This window comes from Schistocerca nitens, chromosome 10 (genome assembly GCF_023898315.1).
Source record: "Schistocerca nitens isolate TAMUIC-IGC-003100 chromosome 10, iqSchNite1.1, whole genome shotgun sequence".
Taxonomy (NCBI): Eukaryota; Metazoa; Arthropoda; class Insecta; order Orthoptera; family Acrididae; genus Schistocerca; species Schistocerca nitens.
Genome location: NC_064623.1, coordinates 54,881,812 through 54,903,423, shown reverse-complemented (window position 1 = coordinate 54,903,423; position 21,612 = coordinate 54,881,812). Strand labels below are relative to the sequence as shown.

The following is a 21,612-nucleotide window of genomic DNA, read 5'->3' as shown; positions in this document are numbered from 1 at the left end:
CTGTTGTTTTTTTTCCTCTTTCCCAAGCATTTTGTAGAATTTATACTTGTGTTGTGCTCTCTTTGGCATTGTGTTTGTGTCTTGTTATTGTGATGAATTGAAGTCACTCTTGATTCAGTGTTTTCATAATCAAATCTTTCGAATGGATGGTTATGAGTGTTATTTTGTTACCTGAATCCCTGAAAGGCTTTGTTTTTGTTTAAGCAGTTATTTCACTTGTATCTTATTCTTCATATTCTTAATATTTTGATCTGGTGCTTTGTTTCTCATTATGGACAAAAAAAAAAAAAAAAAAAAAGTAACTCTGTTTTCTCAAAACAATATTGACTCAACGAAAGATCCATTGTTTGCATTTTGTAGTCTTTTCCAATGTGACATTTGTGTATTGTATGGCGAAAAAAGTGATGTTTCAAAACATGTGGAAACAATATTTTCCCAATGCTTTTTTAAGTTTGTGAATAACCAAAAAACCAGCCCAACCTAGTACTGGTTTCTTGGGCTATGCTACAGATGAGAGGTACGGGTAGCTCTAATGTTTTCATTGGAGTTTTTTAGTAATTTATAGTTTTGCAACATTGTAAGAAAAGACTCACATAAGTTTTCTTGGAATTATACTAGAAAAGAGCTGCTATTTTTTTGTTTTTCTTGAAGGGTGGCAAGTTTGATATTGGTTTAGAAATGTCCATTTACATTAATGCATTACTGGCATCTGCATGCTGATCATTATCTAACACAATCAGAACAACCAGGTGTTTCACGGGTGATGGCTGCAGCTGCAGCAAATGGGTAACCAGCTCTTCTGGAGCATCTACCAGTGTCTTGTACTCCAAACACTTCATCTCCATCTGCAAAAAGAAACCCATAGGAGGTCATAACAGATCTAAAACAATATTATACACTCAGCAGTTGGAACATCTTCTCTGAACATCACTAGCATTGAAACCTTCATGGATTGCTGGCGGGGAAATTGTGCAATTGTTACATAAGAAAGTATTTCTTTTTATCTCCTCTAAAGCTGCACAGTTTTGTGTAGGAATTTTGTTTTTAACATCCTATGTACACATAACATCTTTAGCTGTCTATCCTCAAAGAGCATCTCATTGTTTTATGGCACATTTGGCCCCACCAGCCATGTGTCCTCTGTGGCACGAGTCTGGCTGCTCTGTTGCAATCAAGTTCTATCTGTTCTCATGTCCTGAGCTCATCTTCCTACAGACAATAGTTCAAAAATTGAAATCTGTATTTGTGCAGCAGTCTCTAATGACAATGGTGTGCATTATTCAGAGCTGGACAAAATAGGAAGATGTGGCAGATTAGTGCATATGGTTAAAAAGCACTATTTATAATTATATAAGTTACTTAGTTTATATTTTTTCTGTTGTCTTCTCAAAATTTCTTTACCAGGAGAAACCCAGATTTTTGGTTGTTCATGAATAAATTTTAGAACTAAAATATATCAGAGCCTTGTTCGTCTTCATCATTTACACAATTTATTGCTTCCACAAAAATTTCCAGCATTGAGTAGTAAAGCAGTGCAACTTTCCATATAACACAGCAGAATGCAGCATTAGAGTACGCAGCCTTTCTAACACTGGCTTACCACATATCAAAAAGTTATGCGAAGATATTTTTGTGTATATTTTGATCTTTACACCCAAAAGTAAAAGTTATATGTAATTAAACAATGGAAACTCCAAGATGGAATATCAGCAATGTAGGAAAAGACAGATTGCTGCTTACCATAAAGAAGACACATTAGGTTGCAGACAGGCACACTTAAAAACACTTACTTAAAGCTTTTGGGCCCAGCTTTCATCAGAAAAAGAGAAACACACACCATTAATACACACAAGCAGCCACACCTCATGCACACATGGCCGCCACCTCCAGCATCTCTACCGGATGCTTGAGTTGGCAGTCATGTGTGCATGAGGTGTGTTTGCTTGTGGATATAATGTTGCATGAATTTTCCTGATTCGTGTAGTGAATTCTTTGAATTTGCTAAAAATGATGTAAAACTACTGACTGAGGCAAAATCTGTTGCAAAATATGTATAGGTAATTGTGATGTGTAAATAAATAGTCTACTTTTACAAATACTACTTTGATTTTTGGCAAAATTTTGCCGTGCTATTAATCTCCCTTATTTTTGGTCAAGGATATAAGAATCACCCTTATTTTTGTTTAGAAAAGTTGCTCACCCTAACTGCAGCAGCAGCAGACATTGCTAGTGTAAAATATTTGGATGCTTACTCTCTATTGCAGTTTACCTGCAGAGAGAGATTAATTACAGTGGGAGTGCCACTTTTTCAGCAGTCAGAGCCGGCAGAGCTGGAAGGCTTCTACATTTACTACCGGCCGGCGAGCACGGCCGGGGACTACTTGCACGTCACGGTGGAGGACCCGCAGGCAGACACATTCGATGTGGAGCACCTGCAGCCCGACACCACCTACGAGGTGAAGCTGCAGGGCTTCGTGAAAGAAGCTGCCTCGGCCTTCAGTGCCATACTCACCCAGAAGACTCTGCGTAAGTGTCCCCTTTTACAGGTGTTCACTCAAATTGGCTGAGCTATTGTCACCTGCAGTATTCTTATTCTTGGACGCAATGACTTGCAGGGTGCCACACAAAATGTGTTACCATTTTGTTTTTGAATATAAACTTTATTGTCAATACAATCTGAAAGGAACATATACTACAATGAAGAGCCGTCCGTGGAGATTTGTTCTGACTCAGCACATGCTCAATATGTCCACCATTTCATTTCCTAACTTCCTTCAAATGAACACTGAAGTTAGTGATTACCCTTAAATAAGTCCCCTACAAGGGGATCTCATGGACTGTTCCTCTTCAGTTCGCTTCCTACTTACAGGCTATTAGGATATGGAGGTCATTGCCTGGATGATAATTTCTGTAGTTATCGAACAAAATCTGAAAAAAATCATGTTTGAGGCTTATATGGTGCTGTTAAGTACCGTATTTACTCGAATCTAAGCCGCACTCGAATCTAAGCCGCACCTGAAAAATGAGACTCGAAATCAAGGAAAAAAAAAATTTCCCGAATCTAAGCCGCACCTGAAATTTGAGACTCGAAATTCAAGGGGAGAGAAAATTTTTAGGTTGCACCTCCAAATCGAAACAAAGTTCGTCTAGTTGTAATATGAGACACAGTTTAGGTCGAATGAATGACGATACAGCTGCAGCAGTTTGGTTCGAGTCGTAAGCTTAGCAGTTACGGTTTACCAGGTAGCCATTGCTACGCGTCACGCGCTCTGTCCGTATTTATATGGATATCCTTCCTTTTTCACGTGCTTCATCTGGTTTGAATTGATTGCTTATTTTTCTTTGATCTGATAAGTGCCGTTCTCTGTGTTATAGGTGTTTACGTCACTCCAAGCTGAAAATGCATTACTGCACTGTGTCATGCATTGTTTGTCGCATTCTGATAGTGCGTGTTTACGGCCTGTCGCCGCTCGCGGCGTGGCTTGCTTTTGTGCGCGCTACCGCCGCTTACAAATAAAAAATAGGGAGGAGTCGTCTCATTAGCGAAACATTTGTTGTTACTTACACTACTGCTTTCTTTGATAATGATCAACAAGAACCAAATAACAGACTGCGTATGATAGATGATGTTCTGAACGAAATTTTAGCAAAAATTTTTCTCCGTTCCAAAATCTTTGCAGGCGCCTCTTTAGTTCATTACATTCTGCACAGAAATTAGAGTCATCTTAGATTTAAAAATCTAGTCAGTTGCCGTGCTTCATTTCTGACTGTATGACTATCAGGCATAAGAATAATACGAATATAAACATGACATGATATGTATATTCTTCCACGTTTGCTGTTGTCTCACTCTAGTTTCGTAGTTTATTAGGCAGACAGGATTTAAATGAGATAGTAACAAACACGAAACAATACATGGCAAAATGTTTATATTCGTATTAATCTTATGGCGAAGAGAATACTACATGTGATTCACAATTCATAAAAGCTCCTATTAGCAACCATCTCTTCTCACAGGTAGGAAAAAATTCAGAACGTAGAGTTGGCCATATTGACAAACATCCCAAACAGTCTTGCCAGTCGGATTTTCGTAGTACATTGAAATGCTGCTACATTCGAAGATCAACAGTACAGAATTTGTATTTACTTCGTTGGATAATGTACCAAAATGCATTGGTCGAAACTCTGGGCGGAGGAAAAAGGCTCATCTTCCACTTTTTTTTTTAAATTTATTTACTGACGCAGAGATTTTGGTGCCAGTATTTATCTTTGTGCCTACAAAGCATGCCTGTGTGGCGCTACATATATTCGACGGCAGAAGTTAGTTGTGGCGGCACCCACCAACATTTTTCAGAACTCCCGCTTGCTTTGCACTCAATTCTAAGCCGCAGGCAGTTTTTTGGATTACAAAAACCGGATAAAAAGTGCGGCTTAGATTCGAGTAAATACGGTAAACAACATTTGATATACACTGCCAGAAAAAATAAAAGAATTATTACATCCGGAAAGACGGCGTCCATTTTCATCTGGTGATGGCATATGCCATTTGGGGGACAGTAGATGTACTGATAATGGTTTCAGCATAGTGTGCCAGCAGATAGTGTAGTGGCATAGCTACCAGAATGCCATCTGTGTCTATCCTTTAATAGGAAATGCTTATGGTCAGAAGGCAACCATATCATGGAGGTGCACTCATGTCACCTACAGCCAACTGAATGACTTGGAAAGAGGTCAGATTGAGGTCTTCTGAGTCATGGGCAGGTCCTTTCAGAGAATAGTTGCCAAAGCTGGATGTGCTGCATCAGTTGTGCAACAGTGCTGGTACAGATGGTCACATGAATATTCTGACACCCATAGATGAATTTCTGGACTTCCATGACTGCCAGGATCATCATATTTTAGGGGTAGGAGTGGCAGATCATACAGCTACCACATCTCAGATAAGAGAACTTGTGAGCCCAGTTGTGTCAACACAAACTGTTGCAAACTGGTTATTAGCAGTGGGACTTTGGGCACATACACCTTTAGCTCATCTTCCATTTGCACCACAGCATCAACGTGTATGGCTTGACCAGTGCCATCAGAGGATCACTGGGAAGATAGAATGGCATGTCATGGTCTTCAGTGATAAAAGCAGATTCTGCTTGCATGCAGGTGCCAGTCATTTGCGGGTATGACGTAGACTTGGTGAACGTTGTCCCATAGACTGCATTCGTCCAGGACACCCTGTCCCCATCCCAGACCTTATGGTCTGGGGTGCGGTAAGCTACAACTCTCGTTCACCTTTGGTGTTTCTGTATGGGAAGCTAGATAGTGCTCGATATGTCCAGAATGTTGTTAGACCTGTTATTGCAACAGGAAAGTGCTGTGTTGTCCCAACAGGGTAATGCTCACCCAGAAACTGCCTGTGAAACCCAACGTGCCCTGAAAGACATGCAGCAATTTCTGTAGCCAGCATGATCTCCTGATTTGTCTCCAATTGATCATGTGTGGGATATGATGGACGAGAAGTGACTTACGCAACTCGTCAGCCAAAAACTCTTGCAGAATTACATGAACAGGTCGAGCAGGCATGACATGACATTTCCTAGGACAGTATTCACCCTCTGTATGATTGACTGGATGCTATAGTCAGCACCCATACTGCTGCCTACATAGTAATTTTTGTTGTATTTATCTGCTACTCAGCATCTCTGTTATACGGTGAGTACATTCCATCCTGGATTTTCCTATGTTGTAATATGAGTGTTTCAGCAGGGGGTCGATAGATAGTACCTTCGAACTGTTTCTGATATTAATCTCTGTATGTAATCATTTCTTGTGCTCCATATGCACCATTGCAACAATAAATCATGAGTGAACTGGAAATCTCTAAAAGGGTGTGCAGTGTGGTGGGGTTTAATTTTTGACATCAAGTCCAGTTGTGCTGCTCTCTTGCAATAGTTCCACCTACCTCTGTACAGCATCAGTTTACCATCCCGTTTCTCTGCAAATGTAGGCACTATTAGTATGTCGAAAAAGCAGCATTGATAAAATGATGCCTATACTTACGTTGCAAAGTCTGTGTAACTCTAGTAGCCAGCTATCCTGTAAATATCTTATAATAATTTTCGGGCGGTAGGTGGTTGCTTCATTCCTTTAGTAAAAAGTCATCATTCTAATACAAGTCTTTTTATTTCCTTTAGCTCATATGAAGAAAATCTGCCATAAAGTCCAAGACAACAGTTCTCAGTTAACAGTACATGCAATCCAGATCACATGCAAAGCAGCCAGAAATATACATAAGTCTGACCCGAATAATTATGCGATTTCACAGTCACAGTTCCGCTACTAATAGTGAGTTTCACTCTCGATCCTTTTCAGTGGATTTCTTTAACAGAAACTGCTCACCAAATATTCCATATATGAATACAAAACATGCTATGTGAAATTTAGACAGAGGCCAAAAGTTCACACGCGGCTGACTTTCCAACAAAACAATTACAAAACTTCCAGCTTTCAACAAACTGTTCAAAAATTCAACTGCGTTCATGGCAACACAATCTAGACACGAGAAACCAATTACTTCTTCATTTTACACAAAAAAAGACTGAAATGTTCAACATGACCTGCACGTCCAATAGCTGACTAGCGACTCCCCCGAATGCTGCTTCTATCACAGCATATCTGTCTAGCAGTGCGCGGGAACTGCTTAACTCTTGACTGGCCGATCATTTTGGCTGGTCAATCAGAAGAATTGTTTGAGATCTTTCTCGTGCCAATCATTATTCACAAATGCATTTATGTCATTCCAACATACAGATACTAATATAACATTTAATAAAACCAAACGAAAAGAAAATTAATCTTGGAATAAATTTAGAATATGATTTTACTTTCAACTGCTATTCTGGCTGCCTCCTTACAAAGCAAGTACACTTAGAAATACGTCATTAGCAAAGTGGACACAAACATCTTTCCCATACTATGATTACATAATGTATTGCATTAATTTAATCTTGAAATTTAACATATGTCCCATATACACACTCTCACTCACTCATTTACTCCCATAACAATATTAGACACAAATAATAATTCTGTCTGATTTTTATATTACAAAAATGTTTTTTAATTAAATCTTAATTAAATAATTCTGCCCATTGAGAGTTCTGGTTATGTTTTCAAGTGATAACGAAAGGTAAACTGTTATAGTGCCCTAACTGAATTTAATTCCTCAAGTGTCAGTCTTTGACTTTTTAAGTAATTTTTTCTATCTTCGAAACTATGATAGTTAAAGGGTTGAAATTTTTATATAATCTTCTCCTGAATAACAAAAGGTAGGGTACCGATTTTGAAAATGATTTAATAATGTTTACTATAGTTTATTTAGGTTCATAGGTGGCATGAATACACAGTCACTCAAAGTGACACGGACACCGTATCTCAGGGCTAGCATTAGCGACAGGTGCAAATGACTTATCGCTAAGACGCAACTTGCTGTCTCCTTCACAGCCAATGGCTCCAATACTGCAGGCGGTACTGCAGTGCAGCTTACTGCATTAACTGTTATCGCATAATAACTCACGACGTCACAGGTGTTCTACCTTTTTTCTGACAGTGTATATTGAAACTGTCATTGGTAGCTGAGTGCAGTGAAAGTGTATTAATTATGCAAAGAAGGCTTTCATGTGGTATTGCTGATCATGTGGTATTGCTGATATCTGATTTATGAGCATAAGGCCAGGTTCCAAGGCATAATTCTCTTCCTAACCTTCTGTCTTCCAGACTCAGATCAGCTCAACAAGCCAAACTACATTTGGTTCATGACGTCATCGGACCACTGCCTAAGATTTTGGGGTCATACTGATGTATGTTATGGAGCTTGTAGTGGGGAAGAGTTGGCACTCTTTGTTTTATTAAGCACTAGGGCCCACAGCATGCCTCATTTCCATCTTCCTTCTTTTCTGTTGATATTGTTGTTGTTCTTTTGAATTTTTACATCCTGCCTTAATAATTATTAGATCCTGCTAAAACCACAAATTCAGGGAAATGAATTTTGTGGTTTTCTAGCCCTAGTGCGTGATCTGCTACTGCTGATTTATCAATCTCCCCTGGCAAAAATTGCTCCTGTGTTCCTTGAGGTGGGTGTTAATACTTCTTTTTGTGGGTCCTACATATATTTGGCTGCCAAGTATATGGGATTGTATATGCTCCTGCAGTGCCATTTCTTGTTGGTGAGTATTTTGCTGATGCAATCTGTGATACTTTTTAGAAATGGGAGGAAAACTTTCCCTTTAGTTGGTTCTTTTTTCATTAGAAACACTAGGCCTTTTATGGTGTCTAGTGCCCTATTTATCTCTTTGTCAGACTAGCCATTTCTTCTGACGGCCATTCTTAAATGATCAAGCTCTTCCTCCAAGTACTATGGTTTTCAGACACTTTCAGCCTGGTGTACTAATGCTTTGATCTCTCCTCTTTTCTTCTTGGACTGGTGATTGCTATTTTTCTGAAGGTATCTATTCATGTGAGTAGGCTTTCTATAGACTTTATGCCCTAAAGTTCCATCAGGTTTTCTAACTCCATGTACATCCATAACTGAAATTGAAATGTACAGGGAGGGCACAGAAATCCAAAAGCACATAAACAATTTCAACAGAAAAGAAGGATTGAAATTACACAAGTTGTGGACCCTAGTATTAAATATAAGAAATAGCACCAACTCTACCTCTCTACAATTCTGTAACATATGCTGGTGTCACCCTGCAGTCTTACACAGTCGTCCAATGGCATCAAAACACAAATGTAGCATGGATACATATAAACAATTGGACTTACTGAGCTTGTTTTGTGTCTGTGGCAGCTTTCTCAGTCGTTAAAGCCTGTGATAAAGTCTCCAGCAGTGGAAGACAAAATGTTAGGCAGAGAATTTTGCCTTGTACCACAGCCTTGTGCCCATGAATAAAATATCAGCAATATAGTGTAGTAATTGTTTAGCCATCTGTTTGAGTCTTATAGCACCAAATTCTTGTTTGCTTTTATTTAAAATCCATATTTATTAACAGGTAGAAATATTAATACTGAATCATAGTTTCTAATAAAAACAACATGTCTTTATTTTTAATGACTTGTTCTATGGAAGTAAATTAAAACCTGATACAGACATGCAAAATGCCTTACCATTAAATGAATAAAAACTTTTGTATGTTAACAAATACTGTTCAATCTCTAGAAATAAAATAAAAATATTTTCAAGTTGATGTGTCACATTTTTTGCGCCAAATTGTGATTTATTGTGAATACTGGCATTTTTATTCAGTTAGTAATTAAAAGTAAAAGATACTATTTTTATTAATAATTATGATTCAATATTTGCTAATTAACATTTATATTTTGTAATAAATATGGAATTTAAGTAAAAATTAAAAAAAAAGGCATAGCTATTTGTGAGACTTGAATCAGAGACATTCAAATGACAAGACTCACGCCACACACGAAGCTACTGACAACTCTCTTAACAAATTGCAAATGATTTATATTAATCAGTCTTTGGGAATATTCTAGTCTTTAAAGGTGGTATGTTTGAGTTCTTTTGAGAATTGTGTAGTATTGCTGTAGGGAACTGATCTGTGGATAGTGAGCTTCAAATTCTATAAGTATCATGAAAATTTAAGTGGGCCAGTTGGTAAAATCCCAATGTATGAAACAAAAAAACTGACCCAGTAAAATAATTACTACTAAACAAACACATTTTTGCCTTGTTCACAAATTTTATTATGGTTACTGCACAACATAGTTTTTGGTTTACAAGCCCATTTTCAAGTACATTAGTGATTCAAAAGATGATAAAGTAAAGATAAATATGATGATGGGCCAAAGATAAACATCTCAACTTCTTAATGTTTCAATCCTTGGCTTAATGTAAAATTACTTCAATGGCCATTTTTTGACTAATTAGGTACAGAAATACATCATTCAACCTAGAACTTTTTATCTATTCATGGATTGGGCTAGAAGCCATGAGTAGATAAAAACTTTATTCCTAGGCATCTGTAGTCATATTTGTGTAATTACTGAATGGTGTAATTCCGTATCTAATTTGTCAAAAAATGGTCATTGAAGTAATTTTACATTAAGCCAAGGATCAACACATTAAGAACTTGAGATGTTTATCTTTGTGCCTTATCATCATGTTTATCTTTGTTTTATCATTTTTGGAATCAGTAACGTACTTGAAAATGACTTTATAACCCGAAACCTAGGTTGTGCTGTAACCAAGATAAAATTTGTGAAACAAGGCAAAAACAGTGTTTATTTAGTTAATTTACAATGTTTCACCAAGAACCCACAGTTGATTCAGTTAAAATTTCCCATTATATAAGCACGTAGGTCACATTTTGAGATAATTTTCAAAATACCGCATTTGTGTAATGATTACTGAAAGATAATGCCTTCTACACTAACCATAGCCCTACACTACATAGAACTCAATATCAAATCTCACACTATCTGCCACAAAAAGAAAGAGAAATGGAGAATTAAGAACCTCATAACATTTAGTATAGTTTAACAGTTACAAAGTTTGTTGCATGTTTACACAGAGTGTAACCATGGGGAGTCATCACTAAGATGTGTGTTTCACCCTGTCAGTGGTTGTTTGATATTTGGATGTTAACATGTCTGATATGTTCCTCCCACCACATTATATATAGATTATGTTCACTACACTGTCATTTCGTGGAGCTGGCCATAAAATCAGATGGTAGTAAGTCTTATAGGGGAAGGGGAAAAACAGGTTGTATTCCAAATGCATTATGGGGATAATATGCCGAGTTTTGCCCATAGGTTCTGGAGCGAGTGTTTACCATAAGATTTTGTACAGTAAAACTTGCTCAAAATGGAAACACATGGCACTGAAACAATTTTCCAAATTGGACAAGTTTCCGGATTGCACAAAACTCATTAGCCTACATAAAATTGGGCAGATATCATGCACAAAAGTATAAATTTGTAATTATGCACATATTTATGTACCTTCACCCCTGCACAGTAGATGTTCATTTACTGCATGTTGTGCAACAGAACACTAGACTGTGCAGAAATTGATAAATAACACAGCATTTCTGTATTGTTGTACATACATATTATTCTTGTGTTTATTTTCCTTGCATTTCACTCTTTGCCTCTTTTTTCATGTTCAAATATGTTTATTGTACACAATTTTTTGCATTATGCAGCGGTTCCAACAGCTTGGGAGGATTTGTGTGTGCTGCAGGCATGTTAATTTTTTTAGGATATCATTTTGCTCCTGTTCTTCTCTCTTTGTATCTTTCCCGTTCATCTTGTGTTGCATATTACTATTAAATATGTTGCTGAAGTAGAGTGAGTTGACAGGAAGCTATCGCTTTGAATGTTGCCTTCTGCGCTATACGGAATTTTTCGCATTTTAACTAATTCACTATTAGGTTGTACAGTGTTTCTTCTGTTGTCTTGCTACTCTTTCCTGCACGTTCTCAGCTTCCCCACACTCTTCATGTCACACGATGTGGTGATTAGCTATGAAACTGTCAGCCATTCTGTGGATGTCAAACTCCTTACTTCCAAGCTCTTTAGCAACTTCCAGAGCCTCATTCTACAACATGGTTCCTGACAAAAGTAAGTTTTTTTTGCTCGCATGCTTACAAACCCTTCCCACATCATCTTTCATTTCCCATCTTCTTCCCTTTCATTTGCCCATTCCCTTTCATCCACCTTATCCCTGTTTCTTAAGGTACCATAAATCTGTGTTTTACTGCATTTCAAGTGCACCATCATTTTGTGCACAGGGAGTTTCCTTCTCACATGCCTTGACTACCATTATCTTTTTGTTAAATGTTACTGACACATACTTTTTGTTCAACATCATGTTGCCGGTATCACTTAAAGTGCTCCATGTGAACTGAAATTGACAGAAGATAATGCACACAGTGCATTTACTTGGATTGCTTGACCTTGCTGGGTAAAAGCATTGTTTATCCGGACAACATCCACCTCTCTCGCTGCACTTATTGCAGCAGAGTGTTTGTAATTGCACAACAATGTTCCGGTGTGCTCCAGCACGTGTCAGTAATAATGGAAAATGAGAAAAGCTGACAAAGGAGCAAACCATTTCCTTTGGTGTATCGACACTGTGCCCAACTTGTTCATTGTTGCACAGTGTGGTGCAGTTTGATGCCCACACCCATAATGCCACCCTGCGCCGATAACTCTTTTTCTTGGTTTTGCACTGCTCAACAGCATTGTAATGGCTGAACAGTTTTTTTTGTTAAAAGTAGTGTCCTTTTAGAATTGTGAATAACTAATGTATACTGTAATACAGTAATGCCGTATAAGCTGTTTTCAGCATTATTCAGCAATTTATTAGTCAAGTCTTAGAATTTTCATTCTGTTTCCACGTTAGACACTTTCTGCTTTATACAAAATATTAGCATACAAAAGTGTGTTTAATGCGTCGGGACTGAAATATTTGTACGGTTTGGGTAGATTTCTGAATTATACACATTCCGCTTTGATCAAGTTTTACTGTATTTATTATGTTCAAAGTTGAATGTAATATTCACATTTTTAAAAATTTAATTGCATTACATTATGATAGGTTATGATATATTGCTTGGTTGTATGGATACTACATCCATTTCATAAATCAGCTCATACAATTGAACAAGACTTACAAGGGGTTTTTATTACAAAAATTTGACTTGCAGCACTTGTGAAGTACCAACCACATATGCACGCTCAATGTCCTTCCTTTTGTGATTGATACAAGTTGTTTGGCCAGTAGTTCTATGTGGGATAGGACTGCTGTTGGTGCCAGTGGTATTATCTCTTAGTAATTATTCTACAATCATGGTATTTTGTCAAATTTTCCCAAAACATAATGTCAGTGCTACTATACTGGAAGGTGCTAAAAATTTTAGTAATTATTTTATTGATTTTCATTGTTGCAGTTTGTGTTCATAAATACTAAATTTGTAGAAGATTTTTATGTACAGGCACATTGATTATGTAAATAAAAAAATAATAAAAAACATTTTAATTTTACCTTTCATTCTGTTAGTAAGGGCCCCCCCCCCCCCCCCCACACACACACAAATGCTCTCTCTCTCTCTCTCTCTCTCTCTCTCTCTCTCTCTCTCTCCCTCCCCCTCCTCTCTCTCTCTCCACTGTCTTGTTATTTAGAATAAATAAAAAAAAAAAAAACTTAACAGTCTGTCGTTGGCAGCCAGAGACAGTGGTCCTGTGTGTGAGAGTTGCATTTGTGTGAATGTGTGTTTGTTTTCCAATTCAGAAGAAGGCTGTTTGGCTGAAAGGAATAATTTCAGGACTAAGTGTAACATACCAGTGAACAACTTCTCCTTGCAATGGATTTTACTTTAAAATATTTAGTGTCTGTTCCACTAATGTGTAGCCAAAGGTAATAAGGAAAATTACCATGTTACAAATGCCATTTACCCTTTAAAAAACAGCTAAAGTAGCTATCAAAACATAGAATTACATTTTCTGTTTTCATTCATTAGCATCTTGTGGCATCATATTCTGAAGTAACTCTTCATGAGGAAGGAAGTGTTTGTTGCACAGAAATGTGCAATTTGTGATGTCCAGTCTAAAAACTCTCAGACAGCTCTTTCAACAGTTGGACATACTAACAACCACCTCATGGTACATTTATTTTCTTGTGAAATTTGTTGGCAACTGTCAATTTCATTCAAAAACATCAGTAATATTCACAAATATAATACTAAAAGAGGAAATGATTTACATTACCTGTTCATCAGTCTTAGTGTGGCAGAGAAAGGATTGACATAGGAGGAATTTGAGGTTAGTGTCATTGACAAAGATTTTAAAAAAAGTTTTGAGTGCTTTCTAGTATGCTGGTATGTTGTATGGCTGTTTCAATGCTGCCCTCACAACTATTGTACAGAAAAATATTCTCCCTGTAACTACATTCTGAGTGACAAATGATTGCTAGACAGAAAATGCACTGAGCTAGCATGGCTTCAATTGCACAATTAATTTTTAAACAACAGACTGCTACTCACAACTGAGTCACATAACTCCCCCGCTCTGTTGCAGCTCTGCCCGTGACAGAGCCACCAGTTTCCGGAGCAGACAGCACCGTGGACGGGGCCAACAGTGCACAGGTGCTGGTAAAGACGGTGGAGGCGAGCGGGGCGGGCACCCTCTATCTCGCCGTCGGCTGCAGCGTGGGCGTGATCGTCGTCGTGTTGGTGGCAGCTACCGTCGTCTGGCTGCTCTACCGTCGGAAGGTCTCTGCGAGGGCTGGAGAGCGAGGTTGGTATACTGATATTCTGAGGCATAATCGTTGCTGTGTGTAGGACTGGCAAATGAGACATTTTAAAAACTGAAATATACACTATAAATGTTCCACAATAACAATTATTTTGTATTTTGTTGTGAACCAACTTTCAGCTTTCTTGACCATCATCAGACAACTTCCCATATTTCAGCTTATAAGATGCACTTTTTTTCCTTCAAAAATAGGCCCAAAAACTGAATGTGTCTTACGTGCAGATAGCAAGTTAAGGTACATCTACATATATGTGGATACTCTGCTAATCACACTTAAGTGCCTGGAAAAGGGCTCATTGAATCATCTTCACAATAGTTCTCTATTATTCCAGTCTCAAACAGCGTGTAGAAAAATCAAACACCTATACCTTTCTGTGCAATCTCTGATTTCCCATATTTTGTTATGATGATTGTTTCTTCCTTTGTAGGTCAACAAAATATTTTCACATTCAGAGGAGAAAGTTGGTGAATGAAATTTCGTGGGGAGATTCTACCTTTGTTTTAATGATGTCCACCCCAAAACCTGTATCATGTCAGTGACACTCTCTCCTCTATTTTGTGATAATACAAAACGTGCTGCTCTTCTTGGAACTTTCTCTATGTACTTCATTAATCCTATTTGGTAAGGATACCACACTGCACAGCAGTACTCTAAAGAGGACAGACAAGTATAGTGTAGCCAATCTCTTTAGAAGATCTGTTACATTTTCTAAATGTTCTGCCAATAAAATGAAGTCTTTGGATTGCCTTCTCCACAACATTTTCTGTGTGTTCTTTCCAGTTTAAGTTATTCATAATAGTAATTCCTAGGCATTTAGTTAAATTTATGGCCATTGGATTTCACTGATTTAACGAGTAGCTGAAGTTTACTGGATTCCTTCTAGCACTCATGTGAATGGTCTCACACTTTTTATTATTTAGGGTCAATCACCAATTTCCACACCATACAGATATCATTCCTGAATTGTTTTGCAATTTGTTATGATCTTCTGATGACTTTACTAGATGATAAATGACAGCATCATCTGCAAACAACCTAAGATGGCTGCTCAGATTGCCTTAAAAATTGTTTATACAGATAAGGAAGAGTTGAGGCCCTGTAACACTGCCTTGGTGAACACCATAAATCACTTCTGTTTTACTCGATGACTTTCCTTCAATTACTACAAACTGTGACCTCTCTGACATGAAATCACGAATCCAGTCCCATAACTGAGATAATATTCCATAATCATGCAATTTCACTACAAGCCACTAGTGTGGTACACAAACCTAGAAATATGGAATCAATTTGAAATCTCCTATCAGTAGCACTGAAGACTTCATGTGAATAAAGAGGTAGTTGTGTTTCACAAGAATGATGTTTTCTAACTCCGTGTTGAATGTGTGTCAACAGACCATTCTCTTTGATGTAATGCATAAGGTTCAAACACAATGTATGTTCCAAAATCCTGCAGCATATTGATATTAATAATAGGGGCCTATAATTTAGTGGATTTCACATACTACCTTTCTCGAATAAGGTAGGTACCTACAAGCTCCATTTCTTAAAAGTTTCTATGTTTTGACTTGAAGAAATTCATTCTTCATTTCCTTGTGAATTTTGAGCATTTAAGTTGTACAGAGTTCAGTGGATGCACATGTGCTGTCGTTAATGGTTTTTATATAGTTTGTTCAAGCTCCAGTGACTGTGTTTAGTGTGGAGACCTGTTTGTGTTGTACCTATATTGTGGTTTTATTTGCAAACTGTGGCTGAAAAATGACATTGTTGTATGGTCGTGTTTAAGCTGGAAGTGATTGCATTTGCTAAATAGCATGGAAATAGGACTGCAGAAAGGCACTTCAGGCCACCTACAACTGAAAAAATGATAAGAACTTGGCAGAATCAGGAAGATGTTTTAAAAAAAGCACCTTGCACCAAACAAAATCTACGAAATTGAGCTATTAAATGGTCAAAACTTGTCAGGACTCAATACTCAGATTTTAGAGAACAGAATTTCATTTTGTATGAAAATGATCATTCATAAAGCAAAAGCAATATCCACTAACAAAGTGATTGCCAACTTTACTGGATCCAGATCATGATGTTCATGATTTGGATCAACGCATGGTGTTCAAGATTTATGAAGAAGTATCAACCTTGCATGCAGACCAAGACAAAAACATCACAGAAGATGCAAGCTAAGAACCAAAACCAAATTATTGGGTCTCATCGATTTGTCATTAATGCAAGGAAAAGAGAAAAGTTTGAATTTTCACAGAATGGAAACACGAACAAGACTCTGCTAACCGTTGATGAGACTTGTAATGGAACTACGGGTTCCAAGGGCACAAAAAATATTATTGTTAAAACTTCAATATTATGAAAAGGATACATTGCTACTCACCATATAGCAGAGATGCTGAGTCACAGATTGGCACAACACAAACTAATAGGCTTTTGGCCAAAAAGACTGCATCGCAATCAGTTAAAACACACACACACACACACACACACACACACACACACACACACACACACACACACACACACACATGACCCCAGTCTCTGGCTGCCAAGGCCAGATTGGCCTATGATGTATAATTCCAGTGAAGGCCTTTTTGGCCAAAAGCTTATTTGTGTGACAGTCTTTTTGTCGTGCCTATCTGTTACTCAGTAACTCTGCTATATGGTGAGTAGCACTGTGTCCTTTTCGTAATACTGTCATTATTCCAGCCTGGATTTTTCATTGTTTGATTGTTAAAACTTCATATCATGAAAAGACTAATTACACAGTCATTTTATCCTGCTGTGCTGATGGGCAAATTTGCTGTCCCTTTTGATTTTTAAAGGAAAGATGCTTCCTAAGGAACAATTACTGAAAGAAGTACTGGTGTTTGTCTGTATACACAATAAAGGCTGGATGGATGGAGGAGGAATGAGGTTGTGAATAGATAAAAATTAGTCGAGGTGACCTGGAGGCCTACTAAAGAAGCCTACCCTTTTAGTATGGGATCAGTTTTGTTCTCACAGAACAAAAGACAATAGACAGAATGCATTGAAGACTCAGTTAGTTGTAATTCTAGGAGGACTAACTAATTTACTTCACCCATTAGACGAATGTATCAACAAATCATTTAAGGGACATATGAAGGAGGAGTGGAACAGATTAATGCAATCTACAGATTTTGAAATTACATCATCAGGAAGGAGGAGGAAACCTAGCATTTCTCAAGTTTGTGAGTCGAGCGAGTCAAAGCTTCATGGGACTTTATAAAAGCTGAAACAATGATGAAATAATTTAAAAAATATGGAATCAGCAATCCACTGAGTGTTACAATGGATAATTTATTGTATGAGGCTTCAGATTCTGACATGGGGGCATCAAGTATTTCTTCCTTCAGCACTAAGGATGAATTGTGCAGATTTGAGGACAAAAATTAAAAGGTTAGCACTTTTTCCTACTTATATTGCCTAGACATTATGTGTATGTGTACATATGTGTTATTATTGTTTTGCAGTAGATGTATTAAGTGAGAAACTTTTTCCCAAAAATAGTCTAAAAAAGTGGTGTGCGTCTTTTACACTGGTGCATCTTAGGCAGCAGTAAATGTGGTAAGACTTACAGATAGTTGACATAACATCAGTGGAAGCTTCTAGCTGTAAACAGACTGTTATTCCAAAGATGTATGATATTTGGAGTTTATGCAGGCATATGAAAAACACAGAACTGGTATGCTTCAATTTGACATGGGAACAAAAAAAGAAATATTATTTAATGATATACTGAACTTTTGTGTAGGTGCATAATCATTAGACGTTACATATCATTGGACACAACAGTCTTTGTTCAGTTACGTTGATGTGTGGACTGTCTGTTCATTCTTAAATTATCTCACAATGACTTAGAAAGCCAGTGCACAAAAAATATACATAAGTATTATTGTGGAACATTAATACTATGTGTTTCAATTTTTAATATGTCTGTGTTCTTCCAGGTGCCAACAGAGTAGCCCGTAAATGTTACCAAAATATTTTCGTCACAGATATTTAGGACACTATCTTCACCCTCTTACTTCCATATACTTTACCAGTGACAACACATTTATTGTATTGATTAAAAAGAAATGGAGGCAGAACAATGAACTGTTCTGCTGAGTAGTGGATTCTTTTGCTCTGTTGCGGAGGGTCCATGGTAATGAAATTTTGACAGATTAAACCTGTGTGGTACACTGGGAGTGGAATGAAGACTTTGGCCTTTCTTTGCTCAGAAAATCTCAGCAGATGTGAAACTACACTGGAACCTTCTTTATCTGGCTTAGATGGGACAATAGGTCACCTGGAATATAAAAAGTCGAGATAACCCAAAAATTAATAAAAAATTATTAAATAGGTAAAATGCCCTAAACACATAAATTGTACATTATTTTCGCCAATCAGACATTAAAAAAGCACAGCTACTTTTGTACACTAAAATAATTATTGAATTTACATATACAGTCACATAAATGTGACCACTGCCTACATTTGATGTCAAAATGCAGTAATCACTGACAGATAGCCGATGATGGCAGCACTAGTTGTGGAAGTACATAAAGCATGCCGGGGAGGATGGTGGGGGGGGGGGGCAGCATAAAACAATGCAGTCATTGTCGTAATGTGGAAGTAAGTGGAGTGATTTATCTGATGTCGAAAAGAGCAGGATCATTGGCTTTCGGGTCAATAGTGGAAGCATGGACAGTGCCCTTTTGTCGTGCATGGTATACTTTAATTGTGGTGACATGCAGACAGTTCTGAACTGGTAGTCACCAGATGGGGGAAGAATGTTCTGACATGTAAGAACCTGGAGCAAATGTGCGTATCATTTGAATGCAGTCCCAGATGTCCAGCACAGTGAGATGCACAAACATTACAACTGCTGCAATGTGCATTGAGCTGCTTACTGGTTGATTTACCGTATAGCAGAGATGCTGAGTCGCAGATAGGCACAAGAAAAAGACTATCACACATACAGCTTTAAGCCAGTAAGGCCTTCATGAAAAATAGACAACAGACACACACACTCACAAAAATGCAACTCACACACATGACTGCAGTCCCAGGCAACTAAAACCATACTGCGAGCAGCAGCACCAGTGCATAATGGGAGTGGCAACTGGTGGGGCTAAAGAGGAGGCTGGGGCAGTGCGGGGGAGGGATAGTATGGTAGGGGTGGTGGACAATGAAGTGCTGCAGGTTAGATGGAGAGCAGGGAGAGGTGGGGAGGGAGGGGGGGGGGATAGCAAAAAGGAGATAAGTAAAAAGACTGGGTGTGATGGTGGAATGATGGCTGTATAGTACTGGAATTGGAACAGGGAAGGGGCTGGATGGATGAGGACAGTGACTAGCTGGCCAGGCCGAGCGGTTCTAGGTGCTTCAGTCCGGAACCACGCGGCTGCTACGATCGCAGGTTTGAATCCTGCCTTGGGCATAGATGTGTGTGATGTCCTTAGGTTAGTTAGGTTTACGTAGTTCTAAGCCTAGGGGACTGATGACCTCAGATGTTAAGTCCCATAGTGCTTAGAGCCATTTGACAGTGACGAACGAAGGCTGAGGCTAAGAGGGTTACGGGAACATAGGATGTATTGTAGGGAAATTTCCCACCTCCACAATTCAGGTAAGCTGGTGTTGCTGGGAAGCATCCATATGGCACAGGCTGTGAATCAGTCATTGAAATGAAAGAGAGGATGAAAAAAGGTTAGAAGCATTTGAGGTGTGGATGTGGAGGAGAATGGAGAGAATAAGCTGGATGGAAAGAGTGAGTAATGAAAGAGTATTGGAAAGGGTTGGTGAGAGAAGATGTCTGCTGAAGGTTGTAAGAGAAAGGAAAAAGAACTGGTTGTGACATTCATTGAGAAGGGACTGCTTGCTAATAGATGCTTTGGAAGGATTGGTTTGTGGGAGAAGACTGAGAGGAAGAAGGAGATACAAGGTGATAGATGACATAAAGGGAAGAGGAAATTATGCAGACCTGAAGAGGATGGCAGGAGACCGGACAGCCTGGAGAACTACCATGTGAAAACCTACCTTTAGGCAGAACACTGATGATGATGATGATGAAATAAAAGATGTCATGTTTGGCAGCATACCCAGCAACAAGGTGGTCCACTTGTTTCTTGGCCACAGTTTGTTGGTGGCCATTCATGCAGACAGACATCTTGCTGGTTGTCATGCCCACATGGAATGCAGCACAGTGGTTGCAGCTTAGCTTGTAGATCACATGACTGGTTTCACAAGTAGCCCTGCCATTGCTAGGGTAGGTGATGTTTGTGACTGGACTGGAGTGGGTGGTGGTGGGAGGATGTATGGGACAGGTCTTGCATCTAGCTCTACTACAGGGGTATGAGCCATGAGGTAAGGGGTTGGGAGCAGGGGTTGTGTAAGGATGGATGAGTGTATTGTGCAGGTTCATTGGACGCAGAATACCACTGTGGGAGGGGTGGGAAGAATAGCGGGTAGGACATTTCTCATTTCAGGGTACAACGAGAGGTAGTCTGCTACCCCCCCCCCCCCCCCCCCACCTCTTCCCTGCCCTCCATCTAACTTGCAGCACTTCACTGTCCACCCCCCCCCCCCCTAACGTACTATCTCTCCCCGTCCATGCCCCAGCCTCCTCTTTACCCCCACCCAGTCGCCACTCCCATCATGCACTGGTGCTGCTGCTCGCAGTGTGGTTTCAGACTGCAGTCATGTGTGAGTTGCGTTTGCATGAGTGTGTCGTGTGTGTGTGTATGTGTCATCTGTTTTTGACAAAGGCCTTACTTGCCGAAAGCTGTATGTGTGACAGTCTTTTTGTTGTACCTGTCTGTGACTCAGCATCTCCACTATATGGCGAGTAGCAACTTTCCTTTTCATTATATTGGTGCATTCCTTCCTGGATTTTCCATTGTTTGCTTGTTACTGGTTGATTCGAAGTTTCGTCTGCATAAACTGCAGTTGTTCAAGAGCTGAGAGGTGTTGATAGTCCAGACAGACTCTCCAGCTGTACTGACATTCTTGCAGTGACCAACAGAGAACCACTGCTTCTCCACAACTGCTGCTGTCTCATGAAGCAAAATTTTTAATGACTGGATGTGCTAATAAGCAAAATTGCCAGCACTGATCCCAGTAGAATTCATGATATTCATGTGAAAAGCCCCAGGTGAGTCCAAAAGCTGCAGTTCTTTCCCTACTTAATTTACTAGGAATACTTTAAAAGTATGAAGGGCGATTTGTCTTTTATTTATATTGTTTAATACATCAACCACATCGCAAAAATGGACACA

General features: G+C 38.7%; 1 protein-coding gene across 3 annotated transcripts in view; it reads left to right on the top strand.

The window, feature by feature from the left end:
* The window catches only part of LOC126210097 (interference hedgehog), a 640,582-nt gene that overhangs the window by 601,622 nt on the left and 17,348 nt on the right, over positions 1-21,612 (top strand). For 2 of the 3 annotated variants that reach the window (XM_049939231.1, XM_049939233.1), the window contains exons 12-13: positions 2,313-2,526; positions 14,092-14,310. In XM_049939231.1, the coding sequence (XP_049795188.1) occupies positions 2,313-2,526; positions 14,092-14,310 (433 nt within the window). The remainder of the gene's footprint in view (positions 1-2,312; positions 2,527-14,091; positions 14,311-21,612) is intronic. The other variant, XM_049939232.1, reaches the window with a different exon arrangement.